At 50.1% G+C, this 12,841-nt stretch overlaps 1 protein-coding gene across 1 annotated transcript in view; it reads left to right on the forward strand.

The window, feature by feature from the left end:
- Window positions 1-12,841, forward strand: part of LOC135251959 (pyruvate carboxylase, mitochondrial-like) — a 133,168-nt gene that overhangs the window by 107,239 nt on the left and 13,088 nt on the right. Inside the window, exons 13-19 of the mRNA XM_064329839.1 lie at window positions 1,365-1,509; window positions 1,703-1,792; window positions 3,199-3,420; window positions 4,319-4,475; window positions 4,642-4,882; window positions 5,357-5,606; window positions 10,810-11,054. Of these exons, the coding sequence (XP_064185909.1) occupies window positions 1,365-1,509; window positions 1,703-1,792; window positions 3,199-3,420; window positions 4,319-4,475; window positions 4,642-4,882; window positions 5,357-5,606; window positions 10,810-11,054 (1,350 nt within the window). The remainder of the gene's footprint in view (window positions 1-1,364; window positions 1,510-1,702; window positions 1,793-3,198; window positions 3,421-4,318; window positions 4,476-4,641; window positions 4,883-5,356; window positions 5,607-10,809; window positions 11,055-12,841) is intronic.

Genomic DNA, 12,841 nt, shown 5'->3' on the forward strand with positions numbered 1-12,841 from the left:
ATGCCCCCCACCCCCCTCCTCCTGTCTCGTCCTGCAAAACACTCAGGATGCGCAATCCTGCCCCCAAAGCATCCTGGGAATTTTCTGTCTGGTCCTGTTCTGTAACTACATTAGCTTTTTTTTATTCTGCCCTTTGAAATTCATGAATATGAATATAAATGCATGAAACATTCTCCTGGTGCACATGTTGAATAGAAAATGAGTCATTGTAGCTTGCACTTAGTTAGCTGTTCCTTGTGGCAGAAATTTAGCAGGCATTATTCATTTTATATCACATTCAAGATCTGGAAAGTAACTTTGCATGTCTGATATGCACATTTCGATTGAGCTGAATTGCTCATATAGGCTGCGTTACCTAGGTGTTACCTTGTTAGGAAGCTTTCTAGTCGTCGTTTGTTCCAGGCTCATCTCAATGGAGTTGACTGACAGCTTTGTTAACTTTGGCTGACGGATGCTGATTGAAGTTGCGTTTCTTTGCACTTCTTCCTCTTCAATGCGTTTCTATTCCTAGAGCCTGTTCCTAGAGCAAGAATTCATTTCCGATTGAAACTGAACCGAGTTGGGAAAGACTGCAAATTAAGGTCTAGATTTTACAGTTAACAACCTGTTTTCACATCTGAACTTGGTTGTCACTAGATTGTTTTGTTTTTTTAAACACAGCAAAGGTCTGAAAAATATGATTGCTGATTGGTCTGAATTACATGATTGTTCTGAATGGCATCAGATACAGCGTCTCTGTGTTAGGTCAAGCGGTTACCGCTGTGTATTTGTGCCCTCTCAGCCTCGTTTATAAAAAGAAAACAGCTGCAGTGGCTTCGCTAATGAGGGTAAGGCATAAATCCTGATCTCGCTTGTCCCAGGAGTTTTATCCTCCGAGCCGCGGGAGATCCACAGGAGTCCTGTCATCCCGCCCAGCATGTCCACGCTGCGTTAATGTTTAGGCCTTGTGCGTTGTCTGCATGATATAGAATACGCAATGCTGTGCTATATTTACAGGCTCCGAGAGGAATTCTCTTACGTTCATTTCTATACTTTCGGCAGTGCTCAGTTGAGTATTTTCAGGTAATGACTAAATTGAATGTGGAATTAGCAGGAGTCTTATAATCTCTGAGTGTGTGCGTGCGTGGGTGTGTGTGTGTGTGTATGTATATGTGTGAGTGCGCATGCGTGTGTGAGAGCATGCAGACTGTATGTATTTATGCGCACATTTAATGTGCTTGTCTGTGTTTGTGGGCTTGTATGCGTGTGTGTGTGTGTGTGTGTGTGTGTGCGCGCACGCATGCATGTGTACTGCATGAGCCCAGGGAACACATGTTATGCAATGACCCATTTTCTCCCCTCTCTGTCTCTCTCCCTCTGTACAGACGAACATCCCCTTCCTGCAGAACGTACTGAACAATGACCAGTTCCTGCACAGCACCGTGGACACCCAGTTTATCGACGAGAACCCAGACCTCTTCAATCTCAAGCGTGTTCAGAACCGGGCCCAGAAACTCCTACACTACCTGGGTCTGTGTGAAGCATATTGCATTTACAGCTGACTTTCCATTTCCACACCGAACCTAAACCTATTACTACTGAACATCTGCTGTGCTGTTGATGTGTGTGCATGTGTGCGTGTGTGTGTGTGCCTGCGTGTGTGTGTGTGTGTGTGTGTGTGTGTGTGCGTGTGTGTTAATGTATGTCCCTCTTTCTCATTCAGGTCATGTAATGGTGAATGGCCCCATCACTCCAATTCCAGTCAAAGCCAAGCCGTCTTCCGTCGACCCTGTAGTACCCACAGTCCCTTTGGGTAAGGATCCCCTACTACAAAATTACACCTCAACACACAATTCAACAGAGCTGTGCAATCGTACCGTGCCACATAGCTGCATTGAGCTCGCAACCAAAAGGGCTTCTGCTAATGTAAGTAAGTTGGATCAGCTGCGAAATAGGCGATATATCTACGTCTGTGTATGTGACGCGCGTGCGTGTTTGCGTGTGCGTGTTTGCGTGTACGTGTGTGTGGGGCTGTCAGGGAGGAGGGGTCAGGTGCCTCCCACGCAGCCAATGTGTCAAATTCCCGTCAGCAGCTTTAACCGAAAGGCCCCCCCCCCCCCCCGTGTATCCCTCCCCCCAGCCGCCTGGCGGAGGAGTGTGTGATAATGCAACCCTAATCTCCTCCTCCTCCTCTCAATCCCTCCCTCAAATGAAAAAGGATATAACCACATTTGAAATCTCATTACAGGGATTTAGGTGTGTGTGTGCGCGCGCGCGTGTACGGTGTGTTGATTTCATCGTTTTTCCCGCTGGCTTTGTTGATTCGGTGGTGTGGTTCGGGGCGTGTGCACACATCTGGGTCAGTGGTGGCAGGTACAGCTGGAACCCTGCATCCGCCTGCTTTGCTTCGATCGCAGCGCGTTACAAATCAGACTGACACATAAACGCCTAAAAATGTATTAAACTGTAAACTCTAGAATATAGTGTCTCGCTGTATTAGATGTGTTGTTATATAGTATCAGAGAATGAAATACACACATCTGCTGGTTCTGAGCCAGCACTAAATCATAGAAGAAGAACCATCACAACCACAGTTAAATGCTCCCGAGTGCAATTTATTTGCCGACACCACGCGTGGTTTTGGCCTGGCTGGTCTTTGTCAGGTGACCTGGTCAGGACCTTCTCTGCTCTGGGCATAGCCAATAAATTGCACTTGGGAGCTCTTATCTTTGTGGGATTGCTTTCTTTCTTGCTGTTTCGTTGTGCCATTTGTTGTTCTTTCTGTGTGTTGTCGAGGGTGTGTGCTGCAGTCTGATAGTTGCGGGCTGCTTGTGGGTTCACATCTGTTTGTGTTACCATTGCAGATGGGTTTTGTTTTTCATGTCCTGAAAAAGAAGTCTGTTTTAACAAGTGCTGTAGTCTTGTACGGAGACTTTTTCTTATTGTTTTCTTCCAAATAGAAAATAATAGCAAGTTTTTAGTTTTTGCTTGAAAAGTGAAATTGCCTTTTCCTCTCGGGGAAATCCTGAAATGAGTAACACTGTCACCTCATTGGCAATGTTTTTGTCTTTTTTTAAATCAAAAACAGAATAGAAATAAGATTTTAAATGTAATATAAGACTAGAATACTTAAGATAGTCTTATTTTTTGGGTTTTGGCGGTGTGGCGCGGAGCAGCCTGGGGTGGGTTTGTCTGTCTGAAAGGTGCGCTGTGGTTTAGGGGACCCCCCCGCGGGTTTCCGGGACGTGTTGCTGCGGGACGGCCCGGAGGGGTTTGCGCGGGCGGCGCGCGCCCACCAGGGCCTCCTCCTCATGGACACCACGTTTCGCGACGCCCACCAGTCGCTGCTGGCCACTCGCGTCCGCACCCACGACCTCAAGCAGATCGCCCCCTTCGTGGCCCACAACTTCAACAACCTCTTCAGCTTGGAGAACTGGGGGGGTGAGTCCTCTCTACGCACCAGCACTCTATTATAATGCCGTCAACGCTGCAGACGCCAGAACCGAGGAGGATTTATCCCAAACTGTGGGTTGTGGGGTCACCTGATTTGAGGATGGGGGGTTGCCTGAAAATGTCTGGGGGAAAAAAAGTTTTTTTTTAAATTTTGTCTCTAAAATATACGAAATGTAAGCTTCTACATGTTGAAAATCACAGCAACCCAACTATAATAAAACAATGAGGCACATTGCCAGTATATGGCCAGTATAGTCCTGGCTAAACGGTGTTGTGGGTGGGGTGTTGGGGTCGTGTAAACTTGTGAGCATTCATTTGAGGTGAGGCCTCCTTACTTTTACTATACCATCTCTGTGACATCTTTTGAATGTGTAAATGTAGCAGGTGCTGTAGCAGGCGCTTTTTTAGGGGTGTGAAAGGCACTGACGCTATAATGTGAGAATCCTCCACTAGCCTGAGTGAGTTTCTGATACTTGTTTCTGCTCAGTAAAAAGGAGCTAGCAATACAAGACCATTACCGCACCTCATACTCACCTGAACAGGCCCCGGTGGAGGGAAAGTGCACGCTTGTCAAACACGGCGTGTGAGGAAGTGCTCCACCCGTATGATTTATGTAAGGGGGCTATATATGGAGGGAAAGATTTTGGCAAACAGTTTCAGTTCCTTTTGGAAATGTAACGGTGTACCCCTCTGTCCTCTGAGTGATGTGTTTGAGCCGCCACCCCCGGCTCTGCTGGAGCGGCAGCGAAGCGAAGGTTCGTTTCACCTCAGCGTTCCGTCTGGAACACTGTGTTTAAAAAGCGAAAGGGAAACGGTTTAAGCTTCCCAGATTCTCAAAGCGCCCGCGTGACAGAGAGGCTCTCCTCCTCCTTTTCGCCGCCCGCAGGCGCCACGTTCGACGTGGCCATGCGCTTCCTGTGGGAGTGCCCGTGGCGCCGGCTGCAGGAGCTGCGGAAGCTGCTGCCCAACGTGCCCTTCCAGATGCTTCTGCGGGGCGCCAACGCGGTGGGCTACACCAACTACCCCGACAACGTGGTCTTCAGGTTAGCGACAGCGCGCTTCAAAACCCCGCTCGGACCGGCCGGCGTGCTTCGGGGCTGCGGCTGCAAACCGGCCAAATTGCTTAAGCGGACTGTGCTGAACATTTTCGATATGCTCCTCCTGTCTTCCTCTCACTCCCACATCCCCTCCACTCCTCCCCCTCTCCAGGTTCTGCGAGGTTGCCAAGGAGAATGGCATGGACATCTTCCGGGTCTTTGACTCGCTTAACTACCTTCCCAACATGCTCCTGGGCATGGAGGCAGCTGGCACGGCGGGGGGCGTGGTCGAGGCTGCCATTTCCTACACCGGCGACGTGTCGGATCCCATGCGGCAGAAGTACTCGCTGGACTACTACCTGAAACTGGCCGACGAGCTGGTGAAGGCCGGCACACACATCCTGGCCATTAAGGTGTGCAGAAGCTCCCCTCACCTAGGGGACAGACGGACGGACGGATGGACAGGCAGGCAGGCAGATAGACAGACTGACAGACAGACAGACAGAGTGACAGACAGACAGACAGACTGGCAGACAGACAGACTGGCAGACAGGCAGGCAGGCGGGCAGGCAGGACGGTCAGGCAGGCAGATGCTGTGGGGTGCTCAGGCCATGGAAAGATAGGAGGAGAGGAGCAGACAGAGTGCATAAGAGGAGGAGAGTTAGCGGTGAATTGGGAGAGATGGCATATGGGAGCAGCATGCTTGAGGGTAATCTCTGTAAAAAGATAGAAAGAATTCTTATGTCACTCTCTCACCACATTCTTCATTTCTACCTCTTCCTTTCTTTCTACCTTTCCTCCCGCCTTCTATCCCTCATCCCTCACATCCTTCTGAACCCTACCAATCTCACTCTCTCCCTCCCTCCCTCCCTCCCTCCCATTTGTAGGATATGGCAGGGCTCCTGAAGCCGGAGGCAAGCCGGCAGCTGATTGGTGCACTGAGGGACCGCTTTCCGGAGGTGCCCATCCACGTGCACACCCACGACACAGCGGGCGCGGGCGTGGCAGCCATGCTGGCGTGCGCCAACGCGGGGGCGGACGTGGTGGACGTGGCCGTGGACTCCATGGCGGGCATGACGTCTCAGCCCAGCATGGGCGCCATCGTGGCCTGCGCCAAGGGCACCAAGCTGAACACGGGTAAGGACCCCGCCCCTTCTTACATTCACCAACCAATATGCAGCACTTCCCTCTATCCCTGCCACAGCGCCCTGTAGAAAGACTTTTTCACAACTGAATGCAGAAATATTTTTATTCCGTTGAAATATTTTTATTATCCGTTATGAGGGTTTATTGCCATTAACTTGGGTCAGTACTTCTGACAGAACTTCAGTTCTAAGCCAAACCTTTTTCATAAGCAATCAAGCGCCACTTTGAGAGAAGAGAAAAAAAAAAGGATTATTTCAGGTCCTCCAGGCAGATTGGTTAAGAAACTCTGCGGACGTGCAGATGTTCGCTCGCGCTTCACGGCTAAGGTAAAAGTGCTGATCACTTCAGCGGGAGTGTTTCCAGCGCTGCGCATAACGGCGGATTAGGGAGCGCGCCTCCCTTTGAAGTGCTCCGCCAAATGAATGCGGAGGAAACCGAGACCGTTTAGCTCAAACCGTCGTATCGGCGCTGGCGGAGTTTGTTTTTTTTTCCCACCGAGGGGGTTTCTGCTCAGCTGTCTCGCAGCTGACTCGACAGCGCATCTCCGAAACGCTGTTTATCAAAGAACGTTTCGAATGGAAACGGATGGGGTTTGAATTGTTCAAATGGAATATTCCTCCCGTGTTGGAGGAGGTTGGATGGGATTCGACAAATGTAGCTTCCTGGTCGTGAATTTAAGAATTTGAGAGCTCGTACGGTTTAATGAATGTATATATGTCAAGTTTAACAGTGGCAAGATTTTTAATGCGATGTAAATGACTGTAATTGCTTCGGAGCGAATGCTCGTTATATCCAGGTGAGGTACTATTACTACCTTGGCTATGAGCGCGCATATTTGCATATGCTGGCATACATCTCCACAGCTGCAAATTTAAGAACGAGTATGGAAGTTTACTGAACACTGTCATTCCGGACAACCAATCAATGTTCAACCGTCATTTATCTTGTTCAGCCGTTTATTTTTATTTAGTTTTGGCTAACTTCCTATTTCCTGTCTGTGTGTTCTTGGTTGAGTTCTTGGTTTGTATGCAAGGCTGTTGCACTGTTGGGAGCTTGTTCAGGGAGTTGAAGTGAGGACACTCCAATCAGACGCACGGAAATGGGCTGTGAAAAAGCCCAGGAGATGAGCGGTTATGGGAGCGGTGGGAACTGTGAAGGGAAGGGGCATTTTGCCCGTCAGTCAGGATTACCATCATTCCGTGGTCCACGTTTAATCGCGGCCCGCCAGCCTTTCCGCAACGTTAGCGTAACGTCGGCGCAAGGCGTGCCTCGCAGGCCGCGTCTCCCTGCGAGTGCGGTCGCTGCTCGGGCGCGCTCTGAGCTGCAGCATGGAGATGAGCGCACGCTCGGCGACGCGTCGGGTCTGTGCAGCGTTCCCCTAGCTTTGCTTTTTTATCAGGCCCATCTCCGGATCGTTTGTCAGGCGCCGACTCGGCCTGTAGATTAATGCGGAGTAGGGGACAGGCGCGAGGAAGCCGGGCCTTCCGTGGCCGCCGTGCATGCCAGCGCGCCAGCGCGCCCGCGTGCAGGGCTGGAGCGTGAGAAATCGGAGCCGTTCCTCACCCCCCGCTCCGCGCGGGGACGGGCGGGGGCTGGCTTCACGTGAGGGTGAGCTGGCTTCGTTCCTTTTGTTTGTTCGCTTCCTGAGGACTCCCCACCCCCCCTCCCCACGCGAGAGAGTGCAGTGTTGCCTGGTTAATTGAATTGTCTGGAAGCTGTCAGCTTATCCAGGCAAACAGATGTGGCAGCCGCAGCTCTCTCACTTGACAACATTGCTTCTCATTAATGTGGTCCATACTGTATTTGTTGTTTGTTTATTGTCGGGTGTCTTTTTTTTTTCTTTCCCGTTTCTCATTGACGGTCTGTTGGTCGTTGAAACAGGAGACGCGGCTAGCTTCTTTTCAGTCTCACTCCCTTGTCTCACATGGATTTTCTTCCCACCTCTGTCTGTCAGTGGTGCTCACACGCCTCGCCTGTATTCCCATTTCCCCCCTCGTCTGGCTGCACCGTGATCAGTCACCAGCTGGTATCTCTCCGCAGCTTTGAACTGCTTACACCTTTCCTTCCCACCTATAAAAGCTTCCCCCCCCCCCTTTCCACTCCAGTTCTTTGATTCGCCTCCTTCCTCTGCTTTCTTGCTCTTGTACGGGGCCGTCTTTGGTGTGCAGGAGGGGGGGTGGCTTTAGCGAGCCCGGGCCGTTATGAGCTGCTTCTTTGTATAAAGACGTGACAGACACAGTAAAGGCGTCCATTTTACGCATTGACCCACCTATCAGTCACACATTCTAAAGCCTGACAGAACTGCTAATGCGCTCACTTGTAGGAGGATACCCGGTTCTGTCTCAGCGCCAAACATCCAATCGCACGGGGCAGGTGATACTATGGTATCACTGAGTGGGGTCGAGGATTGGATTGGGCCTCTTCTTGCCTTTCTCAATTTCATATGACACCACTCTCCCACACTTACACGCATGCACGCACACAGACACACACGCGTGCACACACACACACACCACATACATACACACACACACATATATATGCATGTGCACACAGGCTCACACCTACACACACATACACTCACACACAGGCACACACACTGCTCAGCTCCCCGTCCTCAGGCTCTCCCCACTAATAAATATTGCAGGCGAGCATTGCGACTGCAGTGACCATGAGCGCGATATTAATCTCGTTTGCGTTTGGCGCTGGGTGACACGGACTGACAGCTCATGTACGGGTGCTTAATGGGCGACGTTGCCACGGTTCCAGCTCCGCAGCGGCCGCGCGTCAGGCGCCGCGGTTGATGGGGGCCGACGCATCGCCGCGCGTTTGCCGCGTCGTCTGTCTGCCGCAGCGAGAGAAACGAGGCCGATCGAAGCCTCGGACGATTAGCGGCGGGGAGAAATGAAATCGAGTTCGACAGCGCCACGTCGACAACAAACAAACCCGTTGATTGATTGGCCGACGCCTGGATGGGACTGACAGCTTTGTGTCTTGGGGGGGGGTCTATGTGATTGCTGAGATCTGCGTCCCCTGGTTATTGCAACCATATGGTTATGGTGCGGCGTTGGTCATGGATACTGCGAAATGTTGCACTGCATTTCATTCATACTATTATATTCATTTCATTTAGCAGACATTCTTCTCCAGAGCGACTTACGAAAGTGGAAATCATCAGTGTTACTCTCAGGAATACAAAAGTGAAGGCACCAAAGACCCATTTATAATGAATTTGTATCAAGAACGAGAAGTAATTACCATTACCTACAGAGCTAAATCTATCCTTACCTAGCTGTACTGTACACTTCTACTACAAAAGGACATTCATGAAAGAAGGAGAATAGTTAAGAGTTAAGGGACCCAAGGTGCAGTCTGAAGAGGTGGGTTTTCTGTCTCCAGTAGAAGATGGATAGGGTATCTGCCAAAATGGCATCATGGGAAGCTCGTTCCTCCACTGGAGGGCCAGAACAGACAGGCGAGATATGCCCTGAAATGCTGGCATGGGGTCGGGTGGGGGGCTCTAATGCAGTGGGGGGGGGCATGACCTGAAATTCTGGCATGGGGTGGGGTGGGGGGCTCTAATGGGGTGGGGGGGAGGCGTGCCCTGAAATGTAGACATGGGGTGGGGGGCGGCAGGCAGAATAGAGAGGTCTGACGCACGGTCTGATGATTTTTTGAAGATATAGTGAAGTGGTCCCATTGGCTGCCTGATAGGTGGCTGCAATATCGGTAGTGAAGAGTGTTCAATAAGTTTAGAAGAGAGAGTTTTTTTTCTAGTTTAGTTTTTTATTGCTTTTCCCTGTTTTCTCCCCAGTTTGGAATGTTCAATGATGTTTAATGTATGTATGAATAGTGTATGTATGTGTAATACACTACATGGCCAAAAGTATATGGACACCTGACATCGAACATCTCATCCAAAATTATGGGCATTAATATGGAGTTGGTCCACCCATTACTACTGTAACAGTCTCCACTCTTCTGGGATGGCTTTAAACTAGACGTTGGAGAATTTGCTGCAGGGATTTGCTTCTGTTCAGCCAGAAGTGCATTAGTGAGGCTGAGCACTGATTAGGCGATTAGGCCTGGTTTGCATTTTACTTTCCAATTGATCCCAAAGGTGTTGAGATGGGGCTGCGATCAGTGCTCTGTGCAGGCCAGTCAAGTTCTTCCACACCATTCGTGACAAAACCATTTTTATATGGATTATATGGACATTGCTGTGTGCCCGGGGGCATTGTCATGCTGAAACAGGAAGGGGCCTTCCCAAAACTGTTGTGATTGAATGCTGTAGCATTCACTAGAACTAAGGGGCCTAGCCCAAACCGTGAAAAACAGCCCTAGACCAAGGGGGGTCCTGATACTTTTGGTCATATAGTGTGTGTGTGTGTGTGTGTGTGTGTATATATATATATATACACACACACACACACACACATACCTGCAGTGTGATGTTAGCAGCCACATCTTATCACACTGCAGTTTGCAGCTCGCACAGACATGAGTTGAAGGAAGACACTTCATGTGCAGCTCAATAGGCAGACTTGCCAGTGCTCAATTGACCAATGGGGATTGCTAATGAGCAAGGAGAGCTGTAATTCCAGTCAACTGACGCCTTCCCATCCCTGGGCGATGCTAGAGCCAATTGTGCATTGCCCTGCAGTGTCGCCAGCCAGGGCCAGCACTGGCTCAATTGGTTTTTGGACAGCCATTTGCAGAGTGAGATAAAATATTGAAAAATTGGTTTGCACGGCAGATGAGACTTTTTTTATTTACCATTATCAGTCGATCTCCATCTCTGTCCCCAGTGCCTCACCCTTATTCTTTATCTCATGTCTGTTCCTCTGCTTCCCCGTGCCCTGTTACTCTCCCTCCCTGTTCCCCCTCTCTGCTGTCTATATCTCTTTTTTCACATCTCTCTCTCAATGCCCACTCCCTCTCTCTCTTTCTCTCCCTCCCTGCTCACTGTCCCTCTTCTTCACACCTCTCCCTCTCCCTGCCCCCCTCTCTGTCTCCCTCTCTGCTCTCTATATCTCTTTTTTCACATCTCTTCCTCCCTGCTCTCTCTCCCTCTTCCTCCCTGCTCTCTATCTCTCTTTTTTCAAATCTCTCTCTCTATTTCTCTCTTTTTTCCCCTCCCTGCTCTCTCTCTCTCTCTCTCTCTCTCATTTCTCTCGCCCCTCTCTCGCCCCAGGCATCGCTCTGGAGAAGGTGTTTGACTACAGCGAGTACTGGGAGGTGGCGCGCGGGCTGTACGCGCCCTTCGACTGCACGGCCACCATGAAGTCCGGCAACGCCGACGTGTACGAGAACGAGATCCCCGGCGGCCAGTACACCAACCTGCACTTCCAGGCGCACAGCATGGGCCTGGGGAACAAGTTCAAGGCGGTGAAGAAGGCCTACGCCGAGGCCAACAAGCTGCTGGGAGACCTCATCAAGGTGAGGCGGCTCGTCTGCGCTTCCGTAGATCAGTCGGCTGCGCTCCTACCTGTCAAAACAGTGTCACGGTGCTTGGATGAACCCCCCCCGGCCTCAAATGCAATCCGGACAGTGTCGCTCGGGCCAGTAGCTGCACGGGGCAACATACGAGAGGTTCAGTAGGTTTTGGGTCCGTGTTTCATCGTTCTGTAGTGACCCCCATGCCCCGAGTCCACTCTACTGGAGCCGGGCTGTAGTCTGTAGTGTGTAAAGAACTAGTAGTGATGTCATATATTTTCGAATAAAACCACAGATGTTTATACTCGCCCGAGTTGGCCAGTGGGGTTTGGGCATGAACGCGGATGTGGATGCAGATACTTGGACATTCCAGATTAGGCGGGGTTTATTTAAAAAACAAAAATTAAAAAAAACATTTTAATGCGTGCATCTGCTCGGACATGGTTTACCTGCACATCTGCACTTGTCCAAACATCTGCGCCTGTGCAAGTCCTTTGTGAACAGCAGCAGCGGTTCTGCGCTGTTTGTGAATTCTGTGGATATAGCTACCGCTAGGATGAAGATCTGGTGCGGGGCTAGTCTGGGAGTGTCTGTGGAGTGATTTCACAGGGTTGCCTGTAAGGCCCTGATGTTGATCATCCTGTTTCTACAATTCCAGACAGCTCAAAACAGCTGAAGAAACACCGCGCCGCACGCATCTCGCTGTGTACTCGCGTTCTTTCATACGCGCGATCCTCCTCAGCCGTTTCCCCTCCCCTCCCCTCCGTCTGTCTCCCTTCTTTTTTATCGCCCCTCACGTCTCTGCGCTCAGCTGTCAGTCTGTGCTCCTCAAAATCATTCCCTTAAAAAAAAAAAAAAAGAAAGAAAAAGAAATAAAAATAACTTTCCAAACTTAAATTGCTAATCCTATCCCTCCCGCATGGGCCCAAAAGACAGATCAGCGCTGTGATTTAAGCAAAGCTTATCTGTTCCATTCCCAGCGCCAGTGTTCTGATCTCTGCAATCAATGGCACCTGCCAGCGTTTGGTTCTGCCTTGCTGCCTCAGTTCGCCCGGCTGAATTAAACGATCAACGATCAATTTAAATTTCTCTTCCCTGTTTCTTCCCGTGCGTCGTTTCCTTCATGGTTAACGCTGTCAATAGCCGAGGTGCGGGCGAATCAGTCAAGCAGTCCTCACTCAATGCGCACACGCCCGCGTCGGCTCATTACCGTCTTCCCCCCACTGCACTAAATCTCTCCAATACAACAAAAGTGTGTCGGCCTCATTCTCTTTCGTTCTCTTCGCCTCGCTTCCAGTGCAATATTGTGAGCTGTTTGTTTTAAAGCCCCCCTCCCCCCCCCCCCACCACCCTTTCTTTAGAGGTCCCAGGGGCTCCAGAATTGCCGTGGCCGCAAACATTTTCTGTCCATCCATTACTTTCTGTGTTTTCCGCTCTGTATTGCTTTAAATTATTTGCTGCACTTTGACAGAACAAACGTATCTCGTCAGGCCAGTGAACGTTCATACCGAAATAGCTACAATACCGCCACAGCAGCAATCTCCCCAGTCACAGCTACCCAGCAGTATATATACAGTCGTACTGCCAAAGAATGTATACAGAAAAAAAAAAATATGTTCAGCAATGATGAAAAAGTATACATGCCCCTTGAAAAGAAGACATTACTGGCACCGCTCTCTGCCTCTCTCTCTCTCTCTCTCTCACCCCTTCCCCTCCCTTTCTCTCACTCTAAGTCTCAAGTCTCTTAACAGTATTTACCATTTCTTTGAGCCAGTGTATAGAATGCAGCA

Source organism: Anguilla rostrata, chromosome 3 (genome assembly GCF_018555375.3).
Source record: "Anguilla rostrata isolate EN2019 chromosome 3, ASM1855537v3, whole genome shotgun sequence".
Taxonomy (NCBI): domain Eukaryota; kingdom Metazoa; phylum Chordata; class Actinopteri; order Anguilliformes; family Anguillidae; genus Anguilla; species Anguilla rostrata.